At 50.2% G+C, this 19,918-nt stretch overlaps 1 protein-coding gene across 21 annotated transcripts in view; it reads right to left on the bottom strand.

Moving 5' to 3' along the window:
- The window catches only part of camk2g2 (calcium/calmodulin-dependent protein kinase (CaM kinase) II gamma 2), an 83,770-nt gene extending 63,852 nt beyond the window's left edge, over positions 1–19,918 (bottom strand). For 3 of the 21 annotated variants that reach the window (XM_064318177.1, XM_064318179.1, XM_064318182.1), the window contains exons 1-2: positions 19,420–19,903; positions 18,046–18,140 (exon numbers count right to left, since the gene is read on the bottom strand). In XM_064318177.1, the coding sequence (XP_064174247.1) occupies positions 18,046–18,140; positions 19,420–19,484 (160 nt within the window). In that variant the 5' untranslated portion in view covers positions 19,485–19,903. Of the gene's footprint in view, positions 1–18,045; positions 18,141–19,419 lie in introns of all 21 variants that reach the window. The other 18 variants (XM_064318186.1, XM_064318190.1, XM_064318191.1 and 15 more) reach the window with 14 other exon arrangements.

The raw sequence follows: 19,918 nt of genomic DNA, 5'->3' as shown, positions 1-19,918 counted from the left end.
TTGGAGCAGAGTTTCCTTCCCCCCACCCCCCCACCCCCCACTCCCCTCGCAGCTCAGGGCTGTGGTCCTTCCCCACGGCGGTGGCATCGATCCCGCCGGCCAGCGCACCAGCTGTCGGGGGCCGGGCGAATTTGCACAACAACAGGGGGCCAGAAAACAGAGAGGGGGACGATAACCGAGGCGGGTTTTTTTTGGGGTGGGGGGGGGCTGTGCCCCAGGGAGATGCCCCGACGCCTCAGCTCACGGCTGAGGGGGGGTGCGGGGGGGGGGTGAGGCCCCAGGAGAGCCCAGGGGAACGCTGACGGAACCTTTCCCGGAGAGCGCCAGAGGAACCGAGCGCAGCAGCAGGAAGGAGAGAGTGAGTGAGTGAGAGAGAGAGAGGAGGAGGAGGAGGAGGAGGAGGACAGCGGAACAAAAGGAGCGGAGGAGGGGAATGCCAGTGTGTGTGTGATCTGATACGGTCCCCCCCCCCCGGGGGGCAGAGTGAAGAGGCCGCAGCAGAGACCGGCCGCACATTCCAGCCTTATTCCCGCACGTTCCCGCACGTTTCGGTCCGCCGGGCCGTCCTGTCACACCCCGCCATCATTCCCAGAATTCCTCAACGGGTCCGGCCCGACCGCTGGGCTTTGGGTCGACTTCCCCCCCCCCGTGTTTAAGGCTTATACCCCTAACGCAGCGGCCATGTTGAGCCGCGCTGAGCGGTAAGGAACCTCTCTGCTTGGTCACCAGGGGCATTATGACATCACATCCTCACCGCGGCCATCCTCATGAGGTTAATCGCCTCAGCTCACCACCCTCCCCCTCCCCCTCCCCCTCCCCTGCCCTCCCCCTCACATCCCTGCCGGGTGGATTACATAATCACTGATGTGATGTGAGAGGGTGCAAAAAAAAAAAATCCTAAATTAAACCAATGGGACAGCGACCGCTGCGGAGGTGTCAGGTGGTCACCTCCGGGGGGGAGGGGGAGAAAGGGGGGAAAGTAAAGGATCTGAAAGGACCAGCTCCAGAGTGCGCCAAACCCGCCGGCGGGGACAGACCAGCGCCTTCCTCGTTTCGTGGCGGGGACAGGCAACCTCCGGGCAACCTTCGGTGAGTTTTTCGGAACGTGGACCGCCCGGGGCGGACACCACCCTTCTGAGAGGAGGGTGGGCGATGGGATCCAGATCCTGGGAAAAGTCCCGAAGGACACCCCCCCCCCCCCCCCCCCAACCCCAGCCCCCACAGCGTTTCGGAGACGCATGAGCGCGCTCAACGCGACGGTAACTCGCATCGACGCAGGAGCGACCGAGCGTGCTTTCAGACGCACAAACAGGCCCGCGCCGCGTCTCTGCTTCTCTCCCTCTTCTGCTCCGTCTCTCTCTCTCTACCTCCTGCTCTCTCTCTCTACCTCTCTCCCTCTTCTGCTCTGTCTCTCTCTCTCTACCTCTCTCACTCCCTATCTCTACTTCTCTCCCTCTTTACCTCAACCACTCTCTCCCTTTTTCTCACTCTCCCTACTCTCTCCTCTTTGTGTAATGGTGGGGGGTGACTTGCTTTCTATATCTGAATTAATTCCCCCATAAATTCTGCACGGCTTGTCAATAGAATTTAAATAATTTAAAATTGAAGACACACAGGCTGAAGTGCAAAGTGATGACTGGCATGGGGGTATATCTGATTAGCAATGACCCTCATCTATCTATCTCTCTCTCTCTCACTCTCTCTCTCTCTCTCACACACTCACGCATGCATGCACACACACACACACACACGCACGCACATGCACACACACGCACACATGCACACACATGCACACATGCACACACAGACGCACACACACATGCACACACACACGGAGGCGCGCACACACACACACATACACATACACATACACATACACGCACACTCACACACTCACACACACATACACACATACACACACACACAAACACACGCACACACACACGGAGGCGCGCACACACATACACATACACGCACACTCACACACTCACACACACATACACACACACACAAACACACGCACACACACACACAGACGAGGGAAAATCGGCCCAGCCGGCTCACGCATAATGAGGAACTCTAATGTGCACAAGACCCAGCGGATTAGCAGGCGACAGAAAGGACCCCTTTTGACTGACACGCTGGGAAAGAAAGCAGCTGGTCCGACAGGAGATTGCAGATGCAGATAAAGACACTGATAGACGGAGTCCGCCTCTACATAATCCGCACATCAGATGCAGGAGGGGAGGCTTTGCGCCCGTCAATATGGCAGCTTTTCCACAAGAGCTCCGTTTCTCCAAATCACCCACATCGCCTCGATCGAGTTTGGCAGTGGGCAGGCGATGTTGCTGGAGAGCAGCGTGCAACAGTTGAAAATGTGTGAAACGCGCCCCTTTTCCACACAAAGGAGGCGCAGCGCTCCGATGCGTTCACAAGCGTTTTTTTCCCCTTTCATTCCTGGATCTGACACGGTGAACGACAAAGAAAGAAACCATGTTCTAACAACGTGTGTGCTGCAGCAGACGCACATCCCTCCAATGAACACACACAGATACACACACACACACACACACATACGCGCACACGTGCACACACACACACACACACACATGCACGCACGCACACACACACTCTCTGCAGTGTTTCAGACCTGGCTAACCTGTTGTTCTGAGCCTGCTTGCCACCTCTCTCTGAGAGAGACCCATTAACATTCAGGCACACTCCCCTCTCTCTCTCTCTCTCTCTCTCCCCCTCTCTCTTTCTCCCCCTCCCTTTCTCTCTCTCTCTCTCTCTCTCTCCCAGACAGCTGCACAGTCCGCATCGCCAGGCCCATAGCAACCCTCCAGACACCATCATACTGCGGCGTTTCTCAGGTCTCTCTCTTTCTCTCTCTCACTCCCTCTCTATCTCTCTCTCCCTCCTTCCCTTTCTGAGGCTGCACTCTGTCTCCCTCTCTCCCTCCGCTGTACAGGTGCTGATCCACCTGCAGCACAGCCTCCCTTTCCCTTTGCCCCACCCCTGATCCCAACCCACCCCCCCACCCTGTCCACGTTGGCCCCAGCACTGTCACACCTCCTCCTCGCCCCGCCCCTCCCATTAGATATATAGACATTCACACCAATATATGCATATGTACTCTCTCTCTATTTATCTCTCTCCCTCTCACTCTCTTTCTCTCATAACTCCTGGGGGCTGCAGTATTGATGCTGGGGGCCGGGGGGGGGGGGATTTGGCAGCTCTTAAAGGGTGCCACTGCTGTTGGATCACGCAGGAGTCCCCTCCTGGTTGCACCTCATATTCCACATTAGAACATATCTAAAGCAAAAAGAAGCAAAGAAGCAAAGACGTAGATGTGCCTCCGTTTGTTTTGTGGACGGCGCTTCCGTCCTGCATGGGCAGTGATGGCTTCCCCTGCTCCTCACCGTGGGAAGTGAGGGAAAGGACGCCGTGTGCTGGCTACGCTTGGGGTGGGGGGGGGGGGGACCGGGCTGTGAGGAGGAGGAGGAGGATGAGGAGGAGGCGGGGGGGGAGGAAGTGCCACCTGCTCTGCTGCGGCGCCTCTGGCGGGTTTTCGGGCGTGTTCCTGCCGAGGGATCGGGCCTCGGGGCACCCAGCGAATTCCACTGGGTCACGACCTATCTTTCGCTCGCCCCCCCCCCCCCACCATCGCACCCACCCCCGGCCCCAACACACAAGCCAGGAACACGCTGTCTTTCCCCACAAGGAGCCTGATCGTCTGGACTGGGACAGACCACTGTGGCAGTTCCACCGATCCTAAACAGCCAGTGCCAACCCAGGGAGGCATGAGAGCCAACAGACCATACAGGACTGACCCTGAACCCAACACCCACCATCCCAAGATGCACAGCCTCGAGGCTGACCCTGAACCCAACACCCACCATCCCAAAATCCACAGCTGCAAGACTGACCGTGAACCAAACAACGGCCATCCCAAGATCCATAGTCATGAGGCTGACCCTGACCCCAACACCCGCCATCCCAAAATCCACAGGTGCAAGGCTGACTGTGAACCAAACACCTGCTAACCCAAGATCCACAGGTGCAGGACAGACACTGCAGGAGGTCCACGCATACAGTATTATCACACATTTTAGAAGCATCCCATCAACGGTTCCAGTTAGGACAACGACATCAAAGCCTAGGGCGTTTGAATAAAGGTGTTCAAATATGTGCTTTTTTTTTTGACTGTCACATGAAAGCGATACTGCATGCTTGAAAGGAAGTATCCCAGTGAACAAGAAGAAATGCAGAAGAGAAAAAGCAAATAAAAGAAACTACTGTTCAATATTTATTCCACGGAAACATGTTTGCCATAGAAGGGTGTTCGGGTGTGTTATCTGGAACCACAGAATGAAGACAAACATGTTCATAAGCCCTGTATAATAAACCCAATTATGCTGTGCTTCTGTAAGGGTGAGGAATCCCGCACTATCAACGACTTACAAAATTTCAAACCTGCCCTAAACTACAGCTTAGCATTCCCAGACTATACCATAGACTGAGCCTCAGTTTTCCAAAACTTTACACTAAGCCGTAAAACCTTCCGAAAATTTACCCAACTCCAAGCCTTAACAAATTCCAAAATTTTACCCTGACCCAAGCCCTACAGAATTCCCAACCTTTCCACAAACTACCCGTTACAGTGTTCAAAATAATTTACCCCAGACGAAGCCCTTCAGAAATCCCAAATTTTCATTTCACCCTAATCCTGACAAGCATTCCAAAACTTTACAGTGACCCAAGCAGCACAGCATTCCCAAAGGTCATACTGATCCGAGCTTTACAACCTCTTTAAGGAGCAAGATGGGTAATGACTCATAATAAAATAACGGGATAAATGTTTTTAATTCTCTAGACCAGACGCGCTCCTTTCGTGTGTTGTGATTGGCAGTTTGGAGAGACGTAAAACAGATCTGCCAGTCGGTGGCTCCAGCAGTCGGACGGCCCTAATTTAGGAAAAAGGCCAGGTGGTTTCCGTGCACTGTGAGTCAGCTCCTGACACCAACGCAGTCTCTGAGTTCGCTGTTACTGTACACTGAGAGAAACGCTACAACTCAGTTCATGTTCAGCTCCTGACACTACCACAGTTTCTGAGTTCGCTGTTACTGTACACTGAGAGAAACGCTACTACTCAGTTCATGTTCAGCTCCTGACACACCACAGTCTCTGAGTTCGCTGTTACTGTACACTGCGAGAAACGCTACTACTCAGTTCATGTTCAGCTCCTGACCCCACCACAGTCTCTGAGTTCGCTGTTACTGTACACTGAGAGAAACGCTACAACTCAGTTCATGTTCAGCTCCCAACACACCGCAGTCTCTGGGTTCGCTGTTACTGTACACTGAGAGAAACGCTACAACTCAGTTCCTGTTCAGCACTCCAACCAATCGGTTTCCCCCATTTCCCCCGGACTGCAATCTTATCTGGCCAAAGAAATGACAGACTGGCTACTCCATCCAAACTGTTGTTCTAAAGGATACGTTTACACAACGTGAGAGAAATACAGTTATGATGTTAAATTTATTTAAAGAGCCTAAAAATATTTTAAAAGCCCTTTTGCAGTAATATGTTCCCTGATGCTGACTCTTCCTAAGAATCTTTAGGCCTTTAGTCTCTGTGAAATTTCTGTGGGGGAGGGGCGGTGCTTTTTTTGACTGACAGTGCCATTACATCTCCCCAGGGAACATCCATGTTCAGGACTCCAGTGGATCGGCCAGTTAAAATGAAGCAGAAGCTCATCGGTTAAAATGAAGCAGAAGCTACTCAGTTAAAATGAAGCTGAAGCTAATCAGTTAAAATGAAGCTGAAGCTACTCAGTTAAAATGAAGCAGAAGCTCATCAGTTAAAATGAAGCAGAAGCTACTCAGTTAAAATGAAGCAGAAGCTACTCAGTTAAAATGAAGCAGAAGCTAAAAGTTCCAGCGGCATCGGTGATGCAAGGCGCTCAGAGTTCAGGGAGGACCTCGCCGGACCCGTCCGCATCGCAACACAATGGGCGCGTCGGCATCAGGAAGCCACTTCTCCGAGCGCTCTGTTGCGGCGTCAGCGGCAGGAAATCGACGAGCCGAGACCAGCGCTAATTCGCATTACCCAACAAGGCCTGCAGTCCACCCAGTCCCACCACCACCACCACCAATCCGCCTGCCAGCCTCAGTGCTGTTCCACCGCTCGCCACCAACGTGCTCTCTGACTGGTGGAGCTCCTCTTTCTCACAACAGAGCAAGGTGATGTCACAACACAACAACAGTCTTATGACTATTTTATTATTGCTGGGTAGAACCAGAAAGCCTGGCACAGTTACTGTGTTTACTCTGCTCGAGTTTCCACTGTTATGACGAGCACAAACCGATTGCTCAAAATCAATCCGGGAGGCGTCTTGGTTGCAAGCAGATCAAGCCAGGGTAGGGCCACCCCACAGCAAAGTAGTCAGAAGAAGGGGAGAGTACAACATGTTCCATGCGACTCAGCAACACTGCAGGACTGCCCGTGAATTTTTTTCCCAGCCATTTATGCCATGCTAAGCAGCGTACAGTATAGGCTATATGTGTGATGCCTACAGCTATCAATAGCTGAACTGAATTCACACATGCATTATGAATATGGCAACGCACTGTAAATATTTACTGATCAACTGCACAACATTAAAAATATTAAATGTGGTTAACAAGTGATTATCACGGTCATCATGCACACAGGCTAACAAAACTGGCTTCAGATGAAGGCTTGACCACATACACTGTATACAACACTTTCATGCTTAGTAATCTACGATGGCGATGACATCCACAGAACAGAGCCTCTGCAGCCTGGCTACAGCCTGGAATGGCTCAGATTGGGAAGATATGGGTCGACTAGTAGATAAACAGGACAGACATGAAGCCTTCCTTCAGACAGGAAGACCGAAATTTAGGCCCTGAGGGAAGGAGAGGATTCTGGGTAATGAGTATTACATAGGGCCACCGGTTAGCTCCCCAACCTTCACGCGCACCTGTTCTTTATTTTTTAACGTTACACTGTTTGGTTCTCGCTGCCGCACTACTTCTCCTGAGCTGCCCTGTCATGCCATTCCACACGAATAGTGCACAGTCATTCTGATTAAACAGGTTCCTCAAAAATATAATCTTACCCACACACACACACAAAAAAATTGCAACATTTTAGGTCAGACCCAAACACGGAAGTACAGCGTGACAACGCTGAATTTGGAAATGAGTGCATGCTTTCCTTGCATGAATGTAACCAAAATTTTCTTGAAGATGACCGTTTTCAAGTTTTTTTTTTTGTTGTTGTCTTTTTTAAGGCCTTGAACATCACAGAGGCCGAGCGGCGCGCGGGATGCTTGTTCTCTCCACACTCTGAAAGACACGTTCCGCCTTACTGGCCCAGAGCTCTGGGGCAGTGCAGCCGGTCACTGGAATGCAGGCATTGTTCCCTGTTGGGTAACTGCGTGATTCCCGTGATGTCACAATCACATGGAGCCTCAAAGTGACTTAATACAGTATAACCGTGTCCATATCAGATTTTCACCTCATCAGCCTTCCCAGACCGCCATCCGCCATCCGTACACTCGGGCACGCACACACACACACGCACACACACACACACACACACACACACGCACCCACACACACACACACACACGCACACACACAGGCACACCACGCACCACCACACACACACATAGCACGCAACCACACAGGCCACCCACACACACACACAGGCACAACACACACACACAGGCACACACACACACACACACGCACCACACACCACCGCACACAAACACAACCGCACGCACACACACACCACACACACAGACCACCACCACACACACAGGCACGCACACCACCCACACATGCACACACGCCATGCAAGCACACACACACCCACGCACACGCATGCACGCACACACACACACCCACACACGCACGCACACACACACACACGCACACACACATTTGGCTAAAGGAAGGCGGTGTGGCTGAGACTGCTCAGCACTGCTGTAAGACAGATTGAAGCGATCGAGACAGGGAGAATCTGGCGGCTTTTGGAGAACGACAATGTGCCATCACACCTGCTCTCCTCTCAGCATCGTTTCAATTAGCAACCGGAAAATGACTATGAACTCCCTCTGCGGCTCACGCATGTCTGAGTGTGTATGTTTGCGTGCATGCGTGCATGCATGCGTGTCAGTGTGCGTGTGTGTGTGTGTGTGTGTGTGTGTGAGGTTGTATGTGCACGGCACGTGTGCATGGCAACGACAGTGTGATTGTGTGTATAAAGCCCTGTGCATGCTTGTATACATGTGTTACATGTGTTGTATGTGTTTCGGGGGAGGGCTGGGGGGGGGGCTGGGGGGGGGGTGGGGGGTTGGCATTTAGTTAGGAAAATGGAGTAAGGCTTCAGGCTTGCAGTGAACCGACCGAGATTCACGGTCCGATAATTTCAGTATTTGTCTAAACGCGCACATCACTGAGACATGACGTCTGTCCCCCCCCCTCGACCCAGGAAAGCCAGCGATTCAAAAGCCGTTCCGTTTGCATGGAACCCCATGCAGAGGACTGAAAAATAACCGACACGCTGTTCGTGACGCCCGACCGCTGCCCCGGTCAAGGGTTCCGCAATGGGAGGGAAGGTTCGTGCATCTCAAATGACACTTAACCACAACTACTAGCTTCCACTTTATGACGCAGTTCACTTAAAAAAATTTTGCACGCCCTCGCGTAGGGGGAAAAGGAAGAGGCATTCCCTTTGTCTTTCCTGTGTAGGCCGGTGGTTAAGAAAGCAACCTTATCGCAGGTAGAGGCACACCAGACAGATAGGCGCATATATATAAGCAACCCTAAACGGTGTATTATGACGTGCATATGCAAACCGTGAGCTAGAATATCAGACACGCATGCAAAGTGCACTCACTCAGAAATGATCGATAATGAACAAACTCGGCGCTCACCGGTATCACAACCGTCGGACAGACCAAACCAAACGAGCCCAGAGCGGGACACAGGCCTCTGATGATGTCGGGTTTGCGTTAAAAACAAGGCCCAGCCCAGAGATCAGATCAACTCTGCCTTCAAAAGCAGTGCCACTAAATAAAAAAAGAAAATAACAACTGCGCTGCGATGAAATGCAATCTCACCGTAACGCATCGTACGCAAACGTTCGCCACGCCGCCATCTTCGTGCCCTGAGCTGGTACTGGCGCCAAGAGACGCACGGCGATCGTTTTTCAAGAAACCGCACCACTGTGTCTTTTTTTTATTTTTAAATTGCGGCCACAACTCAGAAACCGACGATAAGCACTTACAGGTCCAGTTACACAACACTACATTTTCAATACGCCGGTCTGGCCGTACTGCCTACACGCCAACAGCAGGCAGGATTTGTGCAAGGCTAGTGTGTGCCAGTGTGTACTTGTGTGCTCTCACCAGAAATGTCACAGAAATATTCAATTTATGTGCACGGATATGGTGCTCTGATCAAGGGTGGCAAACTGACGTCCTGCGCAGAAATGCAATGAGCTGCCATATGCTGAAACACATACATTGTCGAGGTACAGAAACACTTCATAGAATACGGGCAGACACTGAAACGATGGCCTTTCAGATGTTACCATTTTAATTCACCGCCGAGAGATATATTTATCACGAGAGCATCTGTATCGCAGGACGCGCCGTCCCAAAGCGGGCTGGTCGATTTATTTCAGAGAAAGGGTGTTATGGGCTAGGTCACGGGTTCGATCCCCCAATCAGCGCAGTCAGTGTATCTACGATTACACGTTTGCACCTAAGATACGGCGTACTCGGAGTGTAGCACAGTGGGTAAGGAACTGGGCTTGTAACCGAAAGGTCGCAGGTTCGATTCCCGGGTAAGGGCACTGCCGTTGTACCCTTGAGCAAGGTACTTAACCGAAATTGCTTATGTATATATCCAGCTGTATAAATGGATACAATGTAAAATGCTATGTAAAAAGTTGCGTAAGTCGCTCTGGATAAGAGCGTCTGCTAAATGCCTGTAATGTAATGTAATGTACCCTCCTGAAGTCCCTCATCCTTCGCTGAACAGCCTTTCGTTCACGGCTGATACTTCTCTGTTGCGTATACGAGCAGGTTTGAAAATCCATCTCTGCACACTCACACCTACCCGGATGAGTAATCGCAGCTCTCTTTGATACTCTCGGCTTTCTAAAACTCTTCAAGTTTTCTTCAGACCTTCTTGGTTTCTGTTCCTGTATTGCAGAGCTTTTGTTCTCCCCCCCCCCCTCCCAAGGAGGTGGGTGGACATTTTACATATTTATTTTCAGTCTTAGGACACACACACACACAAAAAAACAAGTTTCCATCAACTTGCTTCTTTCTGTTCTTTTTTAAAAATGAGACGCTGTGCAAAACCATTTAAGCAAAACCTTGTGCAGACTTAACCCGTGTAATATGTAAACTACTTCTGATAAAAGAAGCAAGCGGAAACTAGGGGCCATTTGTGCCATGACTGCTGTCTATATTCTAGGAGGACAAGCGGAGACCAATTTAAGAATATTCATCTTCAATCCGAGACCCCTAAGGTGAAATAAAAATGCTGACTCAACTCTCTTAAACCATTACCAGCTCTCGAGCTGAACTTCACCTGAAAACAGCCACTTTCTTACAAAAAATCTCCACTGCTGTAGAGTACAAGAGACATTTCCTGTGCCAAAATAGGAAGACACAAATAAGTTCATTTGGGCAGATTACCACATCCCCCCTTTATTTTTTTTTTTTAAACTCAAAACAAACAGAAATTAACAGAAATTTACAATTTCTCCCATGGATATGACCTATTTGTGTTCTTCTTTTCAACGATGACACAATAATGCTTCTTCATTTCCGTGCGTGCGTTCCGTGGGCGGAGTGCTTAGCGATTCTGAGCCGTATAATCACCCTGCATGCGGAGCACGGGGGTCAATATGGGGGGGGATCGACAACTCTGCTAACCTGGGCCACCCTGGCGAGTTTATCCCTTTGTGAAAATTACACAGAGGAAGGCCCGGGGGCGTTATGAGAGAGGAGAGTGACTGGACCAGGGTGACCGCAGGCCTAAGCTGGGACTGACGTGACTCAGAGGGAAAGAGCGGAGACCGCCCCCCCCCCCTACCCAACCCCCACCATCCCCCCTTTCGCTCCCTGGAAAGGTGGCAGCCACACAGGAACAGGTGCCCATGCTCCAGGCCATCCCTATTCTGCGGTGCCCCCTGCCCCATTCCAAACACGCACCCCCACCCCCCCACCCCCTCAGCAGTTGGCTGTCGGGAGGGTGTGGGAATCTATGGTGGGTGGGGCTTCTCCAGGAAAACAGGGGGACAGAGAGTTATGAGAAATCTCTGGGGGGGGAAGTGGGTCCTTCTGACTGCAGAAGGGCTCACAAAAACCACATCCCTCCATCCTCTCCTCTCTTCCTCTCTCATCTTTCCCCGGCATCCCACCCCGTCCTCCTCCTCCTCCTCCTCCTCCTCCTCTACCCTTCGGCTTCACGTCATTAAATATTGACGATATGCATTTGTCCCATTAAAGATGCACCACTCCGAACGGCGTGTTCTCAGCCCTCCAACCAATCACAGGCGAGCTGAGCGGGGGGGGGAGGCCTTCTCACGCCGCCGCGCATCCCCATCGCCACGGCGACCTGCTCAGCTCCCAGCAGCCCCGGCGATGTCCGGCGAGCCCAGCCGGGGAGAGGCCTTCTCCTGCCGCCGCTCGTCCCAGACGCCGCTCGTCCCCGTCGCCGCGGCGACCCGACCCCGCTCCCAGCAGCCCCAGGGCCTCCGCAAGAACCGTCAATTATTCAGGCCCCGCCCCCAAACGCGCCCGCTTTCGCCGTCCTAGACATCATGCCACACTCGCCGACAACAAGAAAGGCTCGACCGCGCCCCAGCCGAATAACAGCCTCGGCATACCTGCGAGGGGTTGGTGCCTGACGGTATGCCTGTCACTCAAGACGCTTAGGAAATGCGAGGGAGGGGCGATCAGGCTGTATCACGCTCTCATACTGGGTTCTGGCACCTCAAGTGTTTCCAAATGCATAATGTGTGACATCACTCTTTGTGATGTCACTGGGGCACTATGCAATATCACTGTGAAAATGCTGACTGGTGCTTTCAGGCAGAGGCAGAACAGGTTGCCCAGGCCCCACCCAAACAAAATACCATACAGTAAAAAATAGAGTCACCACGGGTCAAAATGGCGGCACATCAGCTGTGTGTGACCGCGCGTCACAGGGGTATGTTTTATCATCCCGGGGGTTTTTCATAGACTGAACTGGCACAACAACCCGTCCGGGGTCTGGTCCTGTGTGGGGCGTTTAGAAAGGGGGGCGGATTCACCCCAAACACTTATAATACCCACAGAGCACAAAGGACAGAGAGAGAATGCATCCCAAGAATGTGGAGTCCTAAACAACTGACAATGAAGGAGAGCTGTGAAACACAGGAGTAAGAGAGAGAGAGAGAGAGACGGGGGAGTGAGGGAGAGGGAGTGAGGGGGAGAGAGATAGAGAGATGGAGTGAGGGAGAGAGAGAGAGAGAAAGGGAGAGAGTCAGAGAGAGAGGGAGGGAGTGAGGGAGTGAGAGAGAGAGGGAGTGAGGGAATGAGTGAGTGAGTGAGTGAGTGAGGGAGTGAGAGAGAGTGAGTGAGGAGGCGGCAGAGAGAGAAAAAGGAGGGAGGGGGGTAGAGGGAGAGAGCTGAACATTGTGGCGTTGAGGGATAAAACAAAACAATTATCCACTCAATGGTAATGACTGCACACGGCGACCGCCAGCGAATCAGCAGAGGCCCCATGCCAGCGGAGACTCCGCCCACGCTGGGGAGGACTACAGCAGGCTTCAGAACCAGAGATGGCCAGGGAGGCAACAGGCACGAACACACAACGTACCTAATGCACCAGACTGGCAGGTACAGCAAACACACACACACACACACACACACACACACACACACACCACATACCCAGTCCACCAGACTGGCAGGTACAGCAAACACACACACACACACACACACCACATACCCAGTCCACCAGACCGGCAGGTACAGCAAACACACACACACACACACACACACACCACATACCCAGTCCACCAGACCGGCAGGTACAGCACACACACACACACACACACACACACACACCACACGCACACACACACACACACACCACATACCCGGTCCACCAGACCGGCAGGTACAGCAAACACACACACACACACACACACCACATACCCGGTCCACCAGACTGGCAGGTACAGCAAACACACACACACACACACACACACACACACACACACACCACATACCCAGTCCACCAGACCGGCAGGTACAGCAAACACACACACACACACACACACACACACCACATACCCAATCCACCAGACTAGACTAGCAGGTCCAGCAAACAGTGCACACACATACAACATACACACACACACCACATACCCAGTCCACCAGACTGGCAGGTACAGCAAACACACACACACACACACCACATACCCAGTCCACCAGACTGGCAGGTACAGCAAACACACACACACACACACACACTCAAATATACAAACACGCACACACACGCACAAGCACATGCACACACTCACTCACGTGCACACACACACACACACACACTCACACACTCACACACTCAAACACGCACAGGCGTGCGCACACACAAGCATGCACGCACACACACACACACAACAGCTCCCTGCGGCAGGGCCTTGCCCCACATGGCCAGACCTATCCCGTGCTAAAAGAAGCCAACACAAACAGCACAAAGACTAGCTTTGCCGGAAGATCGCAAGCCTGCTCTTCGCGCTCCTCCTTTGTCCGACCGCAACATCCTAATTCTCTCCTTCTCTAGCGCAACCTGCACTGGCAACAGGAAGGTGGCGCATGTTACCGATACCAATATGTGCAAAAACAAATCAGGAAAAATGATTGAACCTCCTGTTTACTGACAGCACACTGGTATTCCCCAGCCTTGCGGTAACTATCAGGGTAATGGGCTCCAGCAGATGAAGGGAGATGGTTCTTTCTTGTCCCCCCCCGTCCCCCCACCCCCAGATGAATAGAGCCGTTGTGTTTTATCCAGCACCAGCCAATGATGAATAGTTTGAAGGAATAGTTGCCTGGTTACTCAAAGGAACACTGCCAAAGCCTCCAAACTGTGCAGATCTAATTACCTGTTGTTTTTTTCAGGAACTTTTAAAATAAATTTTATTTATTTATTCTTGTGTGCCGGTGGGCCATCGAAGGGGACCCTCGCTTCCAAAAACAAGGCCGCGGGACGCCACGGCGGGCGGGCGGGCGGGCGATCCCCATGGAAACGGAACGCCGGGCCCAACGCTTCTCAGTTTGCGCCGGCCGCCGACGCCAACGCTTGACCCCGCTGGACCAAAAGCGCGGCGTCCGCCCGAACACAGCCAGCCAACCGCAGGGCAGCGCCCGTCCCAAACACGACAAGGCCACAGCGGCCTCGTCAGAGCGCTGCGTAGCAGGTGAGCGCGCCAGCGAGCCGGAGACGCGGAGGGAAAAACACTCGTCCTTTTGTGCTGACGGAACGAGGAGACCCCGTACTGTAAAAAAGAAAAAAGACACACTGCACTTTTCAGAGGCACGAAGACACGAAGTTCAAAACAATTACGGGACTTCAAAAGGGGGACATCGCCAACGCCGCTCGACTGTCTCCTCCTCCGTCATCAAATTGGCCAGAGCAGACGTCGACTACGGAGCCAGCCAATGCCAACGACGGATACTATCCATCACCTTGGTAACAGAGGGGAGTGATGTCACAGATAATTGCACAGCCGCGGTTAATACGGAAAATAATTATTCGCCACATGAACGTCGGCTTGTTTCCGCTCAAGTTTCATTTGTAATAAAAAATAAATGAGGTTCAGGCATGTGGTTGTACGGGAAGTTAAACTGCACTTCATCAAAATACATTCAACACTTTTTTTGCTTTCAGCCATTCAGCACATGTCTGAAAACATTGCTGTACTCAAGTATACATTTCCATTTTCCCATTTAAATTGAAAAAAATATTAAAATCAGCAGTGTGGTCTAGTCAGAAGGAAACTTCTCTCATTACTATTCTACACCGGCACCCTTGCGACAAATCACAGGTATTGAATGAAGTGTCTTACAACAGTCTCTATCTTTCCGTACTTCACTGCTTGACTACACAAGTTTTTGCTACACATATTGAAAATTAACATTCATATTATCGACTCATGACAATTGCTTTACAGTTATTAGTTATTTTACAATTAGCTACTGACTACCTCAGTCAATTCACTATTGGCAGAAAACGATACCATTTTATCTACAAAACTACATTTCCCAGAACGCCCCAGACATAAACTACAGGTTTGCTTCAATAAAGGAAATACGCTATGGCTCCACCCACACGCTCCTGCACTTGAAGGAGCAGCAGGGCTAAATGAGAGAATACAGACCAAGTGTGCCACTGCAGAGCAACTACTGACCAGTATTTAAACTGGCATTTAAAGTGCTGAATAAACACATTAAGAGACCAAAGCTCAGGAGTTTGTTTCAGTACCGTACCAGTAATGAATGTTGGCCGCAGAGAAAGGTAGCCACCTTACTGCTAACAACTAGCGTATAGGCATGTCTATTTTTCCAGTACATCCAACAGTCAATACATGACAATAATTAATCGTTCTTGTTGATTTGATCATTTAAAATTGGACTGGAGTTTAATAAATAGATAATGAAATTGTAATGTACACACAAATATCCTTTGCTCTTTGTGTAATGACAGAGGGCGATTTGCGCGCTATATTTGAATTAACTCGCCCATAAATGCTGCACAGCTTGTCAATATAATTTTAATAATTTAAAAAATGGAGATACACAGGAACACAGCTTATAGGCTGAAGTGCAAAGTGATGACTGGCATTAGGGTATATTATATCTGATTGGCTATGGCCCTCATCTCTCTCTCTCTTAAATGTTTTGTATGAGATTGATGCCTGGAGACCAGGTTGGCCATTACCAAACAGCTATTGTGCGATTGTATATATATATATATATCTGAGTTATATTTGGGATCACGGTCTTGTGGAAAGATTTGTCTGTAGCCAGCTTCCCTCAGGGACAGCAGAACTGTGACTCAGTGGTGTTATCCTTGCAAAGGGATAGTGCACACACTGCAAAAAACAGGACTGGCAACTATTTTGACACCAAACTTTTTAGGAAATAAAATTATTACTTACAAAAAACAAAATTCCCCAGATGAATGATATTAGTATAAAACAACATAATTTCCCCCATTGTATTGAGCACAGAATACAGCTCATGATTGCCTGTGGTGTTTACTTTATACAGGCTTCCTTTTTCTGTGCTCATCTTCATCGAGGGTGCCAATAATTTTAGAGGGCACTGGAAATTGCCCTGCTCTCAATCCCTCCCCATCGACGGATTACATGCAGTGTCCACTTTCCAGAAACAGATCCAGGGCTTTTGTTTATCTGGGGGCCTGGTCTCACATATCCCTCCGCGCCGTATTTAATTAGACGGGATGATATCGACACTGGAGTGCATCTCGAACCAAAACCACGTCCCACCACTTCGCCCCGCCGAGCAGAGCCTCTGCTGGACAGGTGACGTCCCGGGGCAGGGGTTTGGACAGAAAGCGGGGGGGGGGGGGGGGGAGTGGAAACAGGACTCCGGAGTTTGAAATGCATGCCCCGCAGCTGCCACGCGTCTGGCTCCGCACGGTTTTAACATGCGCGCGCCAATTACGCACACCTTAGCGCTTCTGACAGCCCAAAGAGGGTTCACGAGTATCCGGGCCTAATATCCCTTCCAACAATTGGTGATGACGCAGCCAATAAGTTGCCTAAATTTAATGTTAAGGATCAGATGCTGGCTGTCCAAGCGTTTCCTTCAGCGTTTCAAACGACGGGGCTTTCGCATGGCTTCTGACACCTCTCTACTCTCTCTCTCTCTTTTAACAGCCGGAAGACGAATGCAAACACTGTTAGAAACGCGTTAACCAAACCGCACGGACTCCGTCTTTCTACCGAGCAGCATGCTTGGCTGCTGTGAGCTTGAGCAAAGAGTAAACAGAACGACATCTCGGGCTTAGCTGTGTGCGTGCCTGTGTGCGTGCGGGCGTGCGTGTGCGTGTGTGTGTCAGAGGAAAAGACACTGCTATGGTCAGCAGGCCAGTAGAGAAATGCTACTGCTGCTGCTCCAGTAAGACATAATCATTTTCAAACGCAAATTATATTTCCTACGTACTATAAAATGCAAATTAAACACTGAGGGGTCTTATAATGAAATGCTACCATAACCCTGACTGCACAGCCATGTATGATGACGTTGCGTAGCCTACGCGGTTCCTTCTCCACTAATGACGCGTAATTCTGACAGAAAAAATCAAGCGGTAGTAGCAAGGGAAGTGTAGAAAAAAATCGAATGCAATGCTGGTTTAAATCGCTAAACCAGTGACACGCAAAGGCGCAATGCTATGAAAGACATCTTACTATAAACCACACCGGCATCTCCATTTTACCCACAGAACAGAGGACGCGTGGTTCTACGACTGCACAGAAACCGTTCTCGGCAGCATGACACAGCACATAATACGCGGCAAGACTACAAGAGGCTGGCTCCTGGAAGCAAATATAACGTTAGCCTTACAAAGCAAGAACGGACGAATCCTAGGTACAAGAAGCGGTAACTGCAGCTTCTTTGGAAATGCCTGTGGCTTGGACAACGCGTGCATATCCTCTGAGCATTATAAGACAAGCGATGGCAACACTATGACCTACAATATTTCCAGTGAGCGTTAATTCAATACCATACATAGTAAGCAAACAAAAAAGAAGAGAATGCAAAAACGCGTCTTTTTAAAATTGTGACTGGCAATATAAGTATCAACCTGCATGTACACAAAAAGCCTTTCACTCTTTCCAAAATCCATCAACAAACGCATTTCTTATTTCGACTTTAGCACATAAGGTACAATAAAAAACGTGTCTTACCTCTTGCTGAAAGTTTTTTTGTGTTAATAATTTTAGCAGCATATTCCTGACCGGTCGATTTTTTAACGCATCTCCGGACCACTGAAAAGGCACCCCTGTGTTGGGAAGAAAATGCGAAGAATTAAATCACAATTAGCAAGCCACACCAATCCATTATCACAACAATAAAAACACAATGCCAATATACTTTGTACAAAACGTATAAGGGATATTTTTGAGTGCGCGCCGACGCAGACACACTGACGAGGTACACAAAGAAGAACACCGTCCTGAACTGACAGGGATATGGGGGGGGGGGGGATATTTTCCAAATAGTAAACATTGCAGCATGCACCTAAATTGCCAGTAACGAGTAAAGGTTGGCAGAGAAACACATTTAGTCGCAGAATATTGGCCATATTTCTACATCGATGGATTGTGGGCGACGGAAGGAGAATGAGCTCGCATCATTAGGACCAAAGCACGAGAAACGGGGTACGAGAGAAGCAGATTATAATTGGCGTGCTGGTAACGGAAAGACAACAAGGCTAAACAGAACAGGAAGCGTCGTGAAGGCTCATTCTATCGCGTGTGCCACATCCACATACAGTATGAAAACTGGTTATCTTTCAGGCCAATCCCTAGGAAATCCGCAACTAACACTAAGCATTCCATTTAAAAAAAAAAACAAAAAAAAACAGCCGCCCAAATGCACGCCGCATGTGCAAAATACGTGGCTCGCCATAAACTTGGGATGGTGTTACAAAGCCCTGTACATTTTGCCAGTTCCCGGTCCGCGTAGCAAATTATGAATGATCTTAACGCAAATAAGACACATTTCCCCGTTGAGTATTGGCAATGATACGCAGTTCGACGGCAGTTTCTTTACACAAGTCTGCAGCAAGCAATTCTTAACTGCGTGGCGCTTATCAAAATACAAGCATTGAAAGAACAGTCTCCGGTACGGATCAATGAAGGAGACTGAAAGGCCAACGCGTTGTTAAACTGAGTCTGAGAGGGGCTCCTTACAGAAAAGCATTGACGTATAGCGGATAAAAGGTAACAATGACTAGCAGCAATATCTCCCCCACGACAAAAATAAATAAATAAGTCGTTTCCATGCAAGATCATCATGCCACTACTAGCTAGCTAAACTACAACCATGTACCCTACAGAAGCACACGAATACAGTCCAGATTGTTTAGGCTGTAGATATCTAAAGCTACAACTGGATTAACAACAGTCGATGCAATCAGCCACATTGGCTTGCTGGCTGCCCTGTCTGTTTTTGACAAGCAAAAAAAAAACCCTGTCCTGTCAACATCCAACTAGGCAGGCACAGTGAGATACAAAGCATTAAGTAAAGGTATCAAATATAACGTCTTTATCGCTTACTTTCCGAGCTCTTCGTAGAGCTGATATTCGTCTGTGAACCTGGTCGAGGTTACGATTGTAGCCATGTTGTGCGGGGTGTATCGCCTCTCGTTTCGGTGACTGCGCGCTCAGGTTTCGGGAGGAGATCTCATGCGCTCCGGGTTTCATGCACTCAGAGAGGAAAAGAGATAGAGAAACAGAAAGGGAGGGAGGAGGGGTGGTGGTGGTGGTGGAGGTGGAGAGAGAGCAACAACAAAAAAAACGGCCAACAACGCGAGATTTTCTCCCCTGGCGTCGACAGAGGAGAGGGAAGTCAAGATGCGAAGCACAATGCTGTGTTGCTGCTGCATCGGGATCCGGCTACTCGCTGTTCCCAATAGCCGATCCTAGATCAGCGTTAATAACCCCATAACCGTAAATCAAACCGTTAAATAAAAGGTGTATACTGATCCGAGAACAGAGTGCGAGGAACGGACGCTGTACAGCCCGCGTTGGCACAGCAGTTGTACAGCGTCACCGA

Source organism: Anguilla rostrata, chromosome 18 (assembly GCF_018555375.3).
Source record: "Anguilla rostrata isolate EN2019 chromosome 18, ASM1855537v3, whole genome shotgun sequence".
Lineage (NCBI taxonomy): Eukaryota > Metazoa > Chordata > Actinopteri > Anguilliformes > Anguillidae > Anguilla > Anguilla rostrata.
Note: the sequence above shows the minus strand (reverse complement) of the source record. Positions and strands in the feature narration are given on the sequence as shown.